The sequence below is a fragment of the Salmo trutta genome, chromosome 33 (genome assembly GCF_901001165.1).
Source record: "Salmo trutta chromosome 33, fSalTru1.1, whole genome shotgun sequence".
NCBI classification, from domain to species: Eukaryota; Metazoa; Chordata; class Actinopteri; order Salmoniformes; family Salmonidae; genus Salmo; species Salmo trutta.
The window spans coordinates 9,266,451-9,278,216 of NC_042989.1; the positions used below are offsets into that span (position 1 = coordinate 9,266,451).

General features: G+C 42.9%; 1 protein-coding gene across 4 annotated transcripts in view; it reads left to right on the top strand.

The window, feature by feature from the left end:
• The window catches only part of mipol1 (mirror-image polydactyly 1), a 70,809-nt gene extending 60,270 nt beyond the window's left edge, over positions 1 to 10,539 (top strand). For all 4 annotated transcript variants that reach the window (XM_029729712.1, XM_029729711.1, XM_029729710.1 and 1 more), the window contains 2 exons: positions 2,135 to 2,389; positions 9,564 to 10,539. In XM_029729712.1, the coding sequence (XP_029585572.1) occupies positions 2,135 to 2,389; positions 9,564 to 9,630 (322 nt within the window). In that variant the 3' untranslated portion in view covers positions 9,631 to 10,539. The remainder of the gene's footprint in view (positions 1 to 2,134; positions 2,390 to 9,563) is intronic.
• The last annotated feature ends 1,227 nt before the right edge of the window (positions 10,540 to 11,766 follow it).

Here is an 11,766-nt window from a genome sequence, read left to right on the forward strand (position 1 = left end):
GGTTGTTTTAATGTTTAGCTTTGAATTGATATTTAACTCTGCTGAGGTACAGTGATTTTTTTTTTAATCAAGCAAATTGTGGAAAATATATAATATAAGTCTTTCAGTTGTGGAAGTGGGATGCCCTGGGGTTATTGCATACTTAGTTATATTGCAAGTCAAGGATTGTGTCATCCAATGGCCTTCACCAGATTGTTCAATGATGTTGATGATTATTATTTCTATTTTATCTCTGTGCGTCAATAGCAGTGACTTGAAACTCTTTCTAAATTAATGATCACATATTGGTCTTTGGAGAGAGAGAGAGAGAGAGAGAGAGAGAGAGAGAGAACCTCATTATCCAATCTCATTTTTAATCATATTGCCAGTGAGACATATTTTTCAAATATTTCTTTTCAATTGATTGGACATTCTTGTGGGATTGTCCAAAAATATGCATTGGAATTGGTTTGTGTTAATAACTGAACTGGGGACGGGTACGGGTATTGTTCCTGTACTGTAATCGAGTGAAGAATTAAGTATTAAAGCTGTAATAGGATTTGTCCCAAATGGCCCCCTGTTCCTAGTTGGGCTCCTGAGTGGTGCAGCGGACTAAGGCACTGCATCTCAGTGCTAGAGGCGTCACTACAGACACCCTGGTTCAAATCCAGGCTGTATCACAACCGACCGTGACTGGGAGTCCCCTCCTTCCCAATAGATAATGGGTTTTGTCAGCCCTTTACTAAAGTGAAGAGTACCCTACACCACCCTACCAAGCTCTATTGATAATATAACCACACCAATGTAGTGTTTACCTCAATCGTTCTCTTTTTGAGAGCTGCTTTCTCTCTCTTTATTTGAGAGATTCTCTCTCTCATCTCATTGGAAAACACCTGTCTGCTTTCACCTTGCGCTCCTATGTCTCAACCAGTTTGATGCTCTCAGTCGCATACACACACACACACTCGGTCACACTCGTTTGATGCTTTCAGTCAGTCAGTCCCGTCAGTAATGTACGGTAATATATTCCACTGACATTCTGCTGCATTATTGCCTCCAGATATTGTCTCGTGTAGTGACATAGCGTTTGAATATTAAACGTGTCTCTTTGCCACGGGGTGTTAATACAGAATAACGTTCCCTACTGTCAGTTAAACTGCAGGCATGCTTTCATTGGTTAAGGTCAAGTTTCTGTCTGTTTGTGTTAGGAATGTGTCCAGCTGCACTCTGACTGCAAAGTCAGAAGTGGAGAGTAGAGGAAGCCTGTTCAGTGCATCATTCCTGTACTGCACTTTCAAGCTACAAGATCTACTATTGTATCATTCTCATCCTTCCTTTTTCTACAACCTATGCTGTACTTGTTGTAGCTGAGGTTGTTTTCAGTAGTTGTGCCTCTTTGGTGTTCTGTCGACCCAGTATGTACAAATATTTTCCTCCCACCGAATTCAAAGCCAAAGGATCATATCAATGTGTCAATCAAATATAATGAGAACTGCTTTTTTTCAGAGTGCCTTGTTAACAGTCCTAACGCTATTGTTGTTAGCTGACACCCTGTAGCTTCCTGAAGTACCGGTATTTTGCTGGTGATGTGTTGACGTCCATAGTTTTACTGTGTAACATTTTAGTATCTGTGTGATGATGGATTATTGTGATGCAAGGGAGAATTCAATTAAGCAGTGGTGGAAAAAGTATCCAATTGTCATACTTTAGTAAAAGTAAAGATACCTTCATAGAAAATGACTTAAGTGAAAGTCACCCAGAAAAATACCACTTGAGTAAAAGTCTAAAAGTATTTGGTTTTAAATATGTTTAAGTATCAAAAGTAAAAGTATAAATAATTCAAATAGCTTATAATAAGAAAATCAGACGAAGCATTTGTGTTTAGTGAATCCTCCAGATCAGAGGCAGTAGGGATGACCAGGGATGTTCTGTTGATAAGTGAGTGAATTGGACCACTTTCCTGTCCTGCTAAGAATTGAAAATGTAGTGGAGTAAAAAGTGCATTATTTTCTTATTATTTTCTTTAGGAATGTTGTGAAGTAAAAGTAGTCAAAAATATAAATTGTAAAGTACAGATAAAAAATGACTTAAGTAGTACTTTACACCATTGCAATTAAGTATCATCTCATTTAATTCATCTTATCTCTCCCTACAGCTTGCACCAAGCCCAGTGTGAGTTAGGGACCACCAGTCAGACAGGGCAAGGGGCCTCATCTCTCAGCTCTCCATCCCAGACCCTCCAGACCAAGCCCCTCCAGCCCAGGGAAGCCTCCTCTGGTCTGGCCAGTCCCCCCCACAAGCAGCCCCTCCTGGCTCAGCTCCAGAGAATGGCCTCGGAGCACCAGAACACCCAGGCCCAGCTACAACACTCCCAAGAGGCAGCGAGGGAGGCCAACGAGAAAGTACAGAAGTGAGTAGCTAACTAGAGTACAACTCTGGTGTTACAGACCCCTCAGTAATGACTAGCCCATGTAAAACTGCTACTAAATCAAATGTACTTTCTCAACATCTGAAAATGAAAGTCAAATCCACCACCAATTTAGTTTCACTTAATATAGACACGTTTTTTAACCCCCGCCATGTTGCCCCATGACAATAATTTGGTAAACGCATGCTCCTCCTTAGCCCCTGCAACAGATTCCCCACCCTTCCCATCCCCAAAACCTTCTCGCCCCCCCATGACTCCTGCTGCACCCTACCCCCATCCTCTTGACTTGTGTTAGGGGTGTCCATGCTGAAGGATAGTTGGTTACTGGTTGTCTGGGAGGCCTTCTCTTCTCAGTCCCAGCCTGATCTCTGCTGCTCCTGCATCCTCCCACAGTCACACTGGGGCCACCCGCTCCCCGCTAAACAAACAGCAGTCGCCCTGCTCATCTATTTGCCTGGTGAATTAACAGGGGGGTTTGGGGGATGGTGATGGAGGGGGGTGACAGTTCTCAGCACTGGGAAAGCAGAAAGGCTTCCCCCCCCACACCCCTCAGATTGGGTGGGAGAAAAGAGGGGATTCTGGTTAGTATTGTATTTAAACGATCCTCACTGGAGGGCCTCCATTATGCTTGGAAGATCACACAGCGTCTTCTACAACCTTCACTCTAAATGTAAAAACTAACGCACACTTCCCGTATGAAGGCAACATTTTCAGTCCGCTGGCTCAACTGCTCTTGCAGTGTGCAGACTGGGAATAGTTTGGAAAATCTGCAGCTAGAAATGACTTTGTGTGCACTGAACTAGTATTGTTACTGATGTTCTGCACTTTTATGAGTTTTTACATTTTTTTTGGACTACTGGTTCCTAGTGGAGGCCAACAAGGTAGTGTTAACCGTTTCAGAGCATGGTCTGGCACTGGGACATCTTTCAGTCAGATCCTTTCCCAGAAGGAGGCCTGTCAGGGGGGTTAGATGTGTCAAGGTGTGGAGGGTGGGTAGAGACTGCGGCCCAGGGCAAGGAGGAGCAGCAGCAGCAGTAGCATCAGAAGACAGTCACACTCAACCGTTAACTGACCTCAAGATGGATGGCCCTGGTCCTGCTGGGATGTGTCCCAGATGGCACCCTATTCTCTATAGTGCACTAGGGCTCAAGTCAAAAGTAGCTCATTATGTAGGGAAATAGGGCACCATTTGGGTTGTGGTGGTGTGGGAAGCAGCTCTGACGCGGGCCCCGTCGCACGGCTGTGAGAAGAATGCAAGGGGAGCCGAGTTACCTCGCTCTCTCCCCCCTCACCCCTCTCCCCCCTCATCACCCCCTAGAGGACACGGCTTGCCAGAGGAAACGGAGAGGAGGCCCAGAATGTGGCACCTGAGTGCCGGGGGCTGACTGTCCTGCAGCTCCATTGATGGAGGAGCTGAGCAGAATGTCTAATGACCTTTCTGAAGCTGCCTGCTGAATCAAAATTGGCCATGGAGGAGACGAAAGGACACAAAGACCCTTTTCATCAGGAGGTGGTGGTCCTCGCCCGCTAGTTACGGGCACGCTGCTTACTGCTGTCTTTCTCTCCGTCTCTCATCATCATCATATCTCAGAGCCTTTGCTGCTCTACAGTGCATTCGTAAAGTAGGAGCCTTTTTGTGACGTTACAGCCTTATTCTAAAATTATGATTATTATATTTTTTAAATGTCCTCATCAATCTACACACAATACCCCATAATGACAAAGCAAAAACAGGTTTTTAGATGTTTTTGCAAGTGTATAAAAATAGCATCAAATTGATCAGAAAAACAGTGTAGACTTTGTTAATGTTGTAAATTACTATTGTAGCTGGAAACGGCAGATTTTTTATGGAATAGCTACATAGGCGTACAGAGGCCCATTTATCAGCAACCATCACTCCTGTGTTCCAATGGCACGTTGTGTTAGCTAATCCAAGTTTATGATTTTAAAAGGCTAATTTATCATTAGAAATCCTTTTGCAATTATATTAGCACAGCTGAAAACTGTTTTCCTGATTAAAGAAGCAATAAAACTGGTTCTTTAGACTAGTTGAGTATCTGGAGCATCAGCATTTGTGGGTTCGATTACAGGCTCAAAATGGCCAGAAACAAAGACCTTTCTTATGAAACTCATCAGTCTATTCTTGTTCTGAAAAATTAAGGCTATTCCATGCGAGAAATTGCCAAGAAACTGAAGATCTCTGCCTAGAAGGGCAGCATCCTGGAGTCGCCTCTTCGCTGTTGACGTTGAGACTGGTGTTTTGCGGGTACTATTTAATGAAGCTGCCAGTTGAGGACTTGTGAGGTGTCTGTTTCTCAAACTAGACACTCTAATGTACTTGTCCTCTTGCTCAGTTGTGCACCGGGGCCTCCCACTCCTCTTTCTATTCTGGTTAGAGCCAGTTTGCGCTGTTCTGTGAAGGGAGTAGTACACAGCGTTGTACGAGATCTTTTGTTTCTTGGCTATTTCTCGCATGGAATAGCCTTCATTTCTCAGAACAAGAATAGACTGACGAGTTTCAGAAGAAAGGGCTTTGTTTCTGTCCATTTTGAGCCTGTATTCGAACCCACAAATGCTGATGCTCCAGATACTCAACTAGTCTATGTGACCCCAAACTTGAGTTGGTGTTATGTAACTTTCTTATGATTCATAGTTGTAAATGTTGAACATTGCATTTTCGATGTCATGTGTAACAGTATTAATTATTGATTATATACTGTATATGTATATTTTAAACACTTTCTGAGCTTTAAAACCTTGATAAACACTAACAAGTGCACCATCCATCCAGTACAATGCACACTCTACTGAAACACTGGTAGCTTATATTTTATTGCTCTACTGCAAAAAGAGTCTGATTCGGGGTTGTTTAGAATGAATGTGAAGAGCTGCGTGTTTACTCCTTCTTATTCCAGCTATAATTGTTGGTTTTGCGACACTGAATTCTTAATCAGGATTTATGTTTTCTCTGGCTGCTCCCCGGCGTGTGTGTTTGGGTTTACTGGCCACCCTTGGTAAACAGTGTTGTTCCAAATCCCCACCAGTGCACCTTGGACAGAGACACACATTAGCTGGAACTGTCTAAACGTGACAGAAAGGCTAATGCATATATTTAAAAATGCAACAAGGGGCTGCACCATTTACACACAAGGGGGACAAGGTGTGTTTGTGTGTGTTTGAGAGGGGGGGATTTCTTGCCTCGTGTTCATGTTAACTAGTTAGGTGAGCCGTGTTTGCCTGTGTGTGTCAGTGAGTGTTGGCCTGTGTGCGTGGCCTGTACATTCAGTTGCTGGAGTGTTTGCATGGCCTTTGTGACTTGGACCTTTCTTAAACATTAGCAATCCTCTTGGCCTTATTTTCTCTCCCCATTGCTAATATGTTGATCTCTCTTCCACAGCGCTAGCCGCCGTGTCATCCTCACCGCACATAAATAAACACAGCCAGGTTTGCGGTGGTGATGACTCGCCATGTTGAGGAAAACAGATGGAGAATAACTTCCGGACAGACAATACCTGGGTCATACCACTCCCAGATGCTGCCTGATTACCAGCCAGTCGGTAGAAACCCTTGGCAAGCAGATTGGCAGGTCACAGTTTAGACAGTCTCTCGCAGGCAGCGCAATTCTCCGGTTGCGTCCCAATAATCTCTCCATCCTGCTGAAGTGTGGACTCGTTCACTACTCCCCACAAATTGAGTGTTTGTATGAGCCAGAGGGAGTTTCCATATACCAGTCATTTCTTTTCAAATCCATGAAGGGAAGTGAACCAGTGCACACTTTTGGGGGAAAGGAGAGATCATTTTGACGCACCCTCGGGCTCTTTTCAGATCATTACAACTGAGCTGCTGAGGGAAAATAATCAGTTCACCGTGTTTCAAAGATGAGAAGACCACACTCCCTCGAAAATATCAACAATGTGTCTTTCTTCCTTGTCCCTCCTTGTGTAAAAGGGTTTATTATTTCGGGGGGTGTGCGTGCGTGGCACATGCACAGTATCAGGAATTTAAGAATACTTTATCAACATCCACTCCCCCACCGTACAGGTCAAGGTTACATTTAAAAGGTAGCTTTGATATAATAGACTGCACATGATTAGTTAGTTGTTTTAATAACTACAATGACTAAAGATTTAACTTGTGATTTTTGTTATGGTATATATGAAAAATCTAAGTGAAAATGTTACTTTTTTTTTTACAACTATTACAATACAGGAGCAGTGTAGCCTTTCCACTTGTGTCAAGTTTATTATTTCCGTATCAGTGATGTCACGGGGAGGACGGGGGATAAGATTTTCATGGAAAGAGCTTCAAATCCTCACTCTATAACAAAAAGCCTGCTGTATGCTGGGGTTCAGTCCCGGCTTTCTATTCTAATTTCATTCACAGTTGGAGATTTTCCCTGTCTAAGTGCTCCCAAAGTTTTGAATTCTACGGAAGAAGAATGTTTGCACTTGGAAGAAAACTTCCAATGCGTCATCAATTATTAAAATAACATTTATTTTCACATTTTGTTCACTAGTCACGATGTGCTTGTGTCCTTCATGATTGAAGGGCAATTTTTGCTACATGTAATCTTGTTAATTTCCTCCTGTTTAACACCATGCTCTTCACCTGTCCATGGTCCTCCTGAAGATCCCATTTCATTTGGCTTTATCTGATTCCCTTCCCTTTAGTGATATTATAACCATGGAATTAAACTCAGCAAAAAAAGAAACGTCCCTTTTTCAGGACCCTGTCTTTCAAAGATAATTCGTAAAAATCCAAGTAGATCTTAGATCTTCATTGTAGAGTTTAAACACTGTTTCCCATGCGTGTTCAATGACACAAACAATTAATGAAAATGCACCTGTGAACGGTCATTAAGACACTTAACAGCTGACAGACGGTAGGCAATTAAGGTCACAGTTATGAAAACTTAGGACACTAAAGAGGCCTTTCTACTGACTCTGAAAAACACCAAAAGAAAGATGCCCAGGGTCCCTGCTCATCTGCGTGAACATGCCTTAGTCATGCTACAAGGAGGTATGAGGACTGCAGATGTGGCCAGGGCAATAAATTGCAATGTCCGTACTGTGAGACGCCTAAGACAGCGTTACAGTGAGACAGGACGGACAGCTGATCGTCCTCGCAGTGGCAGACCATATGTAACAACACCTGCACAGGATTGGTACATCCGAACATCACACCTGCGGGACAGGTACAGGATGGCAACAACAACTGCCCGAGTTACACCAGGAACGCACAATCCCTCCATCAGTGCTCAGACTGTCCCCAATAAGCTGAGAGAGGCTGGACTGAGGGCTTGTAGGCCTGTTGTAAGGAAGGTCCTCACCAGACATCACTGGCAACAACGTGGGCACACAAGCCCTCAGTCCAGCACAAACCCACCGTCGCTGGACCAGACAGGACTGGCAAAAAGTGCTCTTCACTGACAAGTCGCGGTTTTGTCTCACCGGGGGTGATGGTCGGATTCGCGTTTATCGTCGAAGGAATGAGCATTATACCGAGGCCTGTACTCTGGAGCGGGATCGATTTGGAGGTGGAGGGTCCGTCATGGTCTGGGGCAGTGTGTCACAGCATCATCAGACTGAGCTTATTGTCATTGCAGGCAATCTCAACTCTGTGCGTTACAGGGAAGACATCCTCCTCCCTCATGTGGTACCCTTCCTGCAGGCTCATCCTGACATGACCCTCCAGCATGACAATGCCACCAGCCATACTGCTCGTTCTGTGCATGATTTCCTGCGAGACAGGAATGTCAGTGTTCTGCCATGGCCAGCGAAGAGCCAGGATCTCAATCCCAATGAGCACGTCTGGGACCTGTTGGATTGGAGGGTGAGGGCTAGGGCCATTCCCCCCAGAAATGTCTGGGAACTTGCAGGTGCCTTGGTGGAAGAGTGGGGTAACATCTCACAGCAAGAACTGGCAAATCTGGTACAGTCCATGAGGAGGAGATGCACTGCAGTACTTAATGCAGCTGGTGGCCACACCAGATACTGACTGTTACTTTTGATTTTGACCCCCCCTTTGTTCAGGGACACATTATTCTATTTCTGTTAGTCGCATGTCTGTGGAACTTGTTCAGTTTATGTCTCTGTTGTTGAAGCTTGTTATGTTCACACAAATATTTACACATGTTAAGTTTGCTGAAAATAAACGCAGATGACAGTGAGAAGACGTTTCTTTCTTGCTGTTTATATTATCATTGAACGAGATAAAAACCTCTCAAGTCCTGTGAAATGTTCCTATTTGAAAATACACAACATATTCTTTAGTCAAAGCCAATTTCCCTACATCTTTGACCATAACATAATTCCAGTTGGATGCTTTTTAACTAAATAGCGAGGAATATTATTATTGACTCTGGTAAAAATTAAAAAAAAGAAGTACAACCCGCCAATCAACATCTGTGAAATCACATCCGTATTTCAGTAGCAGACCCATAACAGTCTGGATAGGTTCAAATTAGAATGTGTGATGACTGTGCATGTTTTGGCCAGCTTCACATGTCTTGTTTCCAGAGAGCCAAAAAAAGCAATGTGCTGTTTCCTCCCTCTCTCACCCAGCCTCTCGCTCCAAAAGCATTCCTCTCCTCTCTCTCACCCGCCCATCAATTCACTGTGATTTTCATCCTGTCAGGGAATCATTTGCTTTTCTTTTCAGCCATAAGGACACCATTATTGTCCTGCCCCTCTGCCAGGAAAAACACTAGATCAGAGAGAGAGAGAGAGAGAGAGAGAGAGATGGGAGGAGAGAGAAAAGAATCAGTTTATTTTAATGATTTGTACAGTGGGTTTGGTCTGACTACCACTTAAAGAAGCGTCTACATCCTGCACCAGTCTGCCCTGTAACAAGTGTATCCTTGTGTTAGTTAGGGTGTGCTGGGCACCACTGCACCAGGAGAGGTGCATTCATTCCTCACACCCTCTCTTCATCCTTCTCTTCCCTTCTTCCTCACCCCATCTCCCTCTTTTCCTCACCCTGTCTCCCCATTATTACTCCCCCTCCTCCCTTCCCCTCTCCCCTCTTCCTCCCCTGTCTCCCCCTCTTCCTCACCATCCCTATATTTGGGGTTCCTCTACGTGTCTTTGGGTCATTAAAAAGCTCTATATAAAACCCATGTATTATAATGAATGTTATTCTCTTTGTCACCGTGCAGGTTGGAGCGGCTGGTGGAGGTGCTGAGGAAGAAGGTGGGGACAGGCAGCGTCCGGACGGTCATCTGACTGAGACTATGCCGGGGGAAGCAACAGTGAATCCACTCAGTTCCTGGCTCTGTCCTAAATAGCACCCTATTCCCTATAAAGTGCACTACTTTTGACCAGTGCCCTACATCCCTATAGGCCTAAAGAAGTAAAGGCAATAGGGTGCCATTTGTGATGCAACCCCTGTCTGCTCTGCCCGAACTGGAGCAGCCTGAGCGACCGTCCAGTCGAACGGCCACATCTGGTGTCCAGGCTGCCTCCCTGCCTGCCCAGACCCAGGCTGTTGTGTTTAACGCTGTGTAAACACACCCAAGCCTTAACTGGGCAAACAGTTGTTAGAAGTGCAGCACTCCAAAGCCTCATTCCAGGCTGGGTTCAAACTGAATCGTAAACTGTTTAACCACTTGGGTTGTTGGTTTGTTGCTGCCCACTCTCTTTTTCCCTCTTCCCTCTTCTTAAATTCTACATTTTACCTTACTAAAAATCATGTAACATTTGTTTTGTCATCAACTAAATTGTGTATTGCTGTTTGTGTTGCTGCCTATCTATCTCTGTTACAAGGGAAATGCCTATGTGCCTTACTTTTATTGATAAAATATGTATTCTCTTTGATATCCCAGATCAACACAGTGTCCTGACATATACAGTATTTCATTGAAAAGGTTAGTGCTGTATTGTAAAGGTTGCTGGGTGCTGCCTGGATTCGGCATCGATGCTGCTGCGGGCCAAATAACGTGATTTATTTAGTCAACTCCATGATGCTCTCAAATCAAATCTTTCATGGAATTTGTGATTTGAAGAACATCACCTATCAACTTCCTGTATTTTTGCATCTGTTGAATTATAAAGTTAGTATTGCTGTAATAGTTTATGGACATTTTATGGTGTGAGTATTGTATGAAATAAAACATATCAACAACTGATACAAAATTGTTTCATCCTTTATTCTGGTAACTCAACAGTATTTACTATACTCAAAGAAAAAAGGTGTCACGTTATTAGCGGCCACTAAAAATTTTGTTTTATTCTCAGGACTTTTTTTCTTCATTTTTATAAAGTACTTTCTCAACTCAGTCACGACCATTATATCCCTATGGATTGATATAAACTTCTATTTGAAGATAAAACTGTCTTTTTTAACACTTCTGTGTATCTAAGGTTCAGCTCTCAAAGTGTGCTAATTTAGAACAGGTCTTAAAGAGTAAAAAAATAAACCCACTACCTCTGATATTCATTTTGTAAGATCCATATGACAAAATTCTCTAAATTACACAACTGTCGTATTTGTTCTCTCGCTGACTAAAGGTTTTATGAAGCAATATTAAGTTTTTAGAAGTATTCAAAGTAGGTCAAAGTATATAAAGAGGGGTATATTTTGGTAACTCCAGTAGTCCATGCATATCCATTTCATGGAACTTGAACTTCTTTCTAGGTTTTATAGAATTACGTTTTAAGCAGAGCTTTAAATCTCTTTATTTTAATACATTTGTATTTTGTCCGTGGCACTATTATTTTGGCTATTGTCATATCCTAATTGGCCAGATTTTGACAAAGGCATTGCACACTAAAAACAAATGGTTCTCAATAGTACCACATAAGGGTTATTTTGCTTTTAACTATAGTGGATCCCTTTTTGGTGCTATATTGAACCATTTTTTGAAGGTCTATAAAGAATCATGATCATATGGTTCTAAATGGAACCTGTATGGTGCTATAAAATAACCCTTTCCTAAGGTTCTATAAAGAACCATTCAAAAAAGGTCCTATATCGCACCAAAAAAAGGCTTCTGCTATGGTTATAACCCTTTTGGGGGCTATATTGCACCGTTTTGTATGGTTCTTTATAGAACCTTTATGGAGAATGGTTCTATACAAAACCTTTCTCAATCTCAAAGGTTATTTGTGGATCCTTTTGAAGAACCATAAAGGGTTTGTTATTCTGGTCAGCCATATTATATTGTTAACATTCTGTAGGTGTTATTATTGTGTTAATTGACAAGTTGAATTAGGTGTGGTAGCTCTGGAACAGCTGGGCCTCCCTGAGTAGAGAATTGAGAACTACTGATTTAGTCAAGTGTTCTTAATGCATAGAGATCCTGTTAAATTACTGGAGGGGCTATGTCATAAACCCTCAAAGTTCCAGAACGGTGTGAAAAT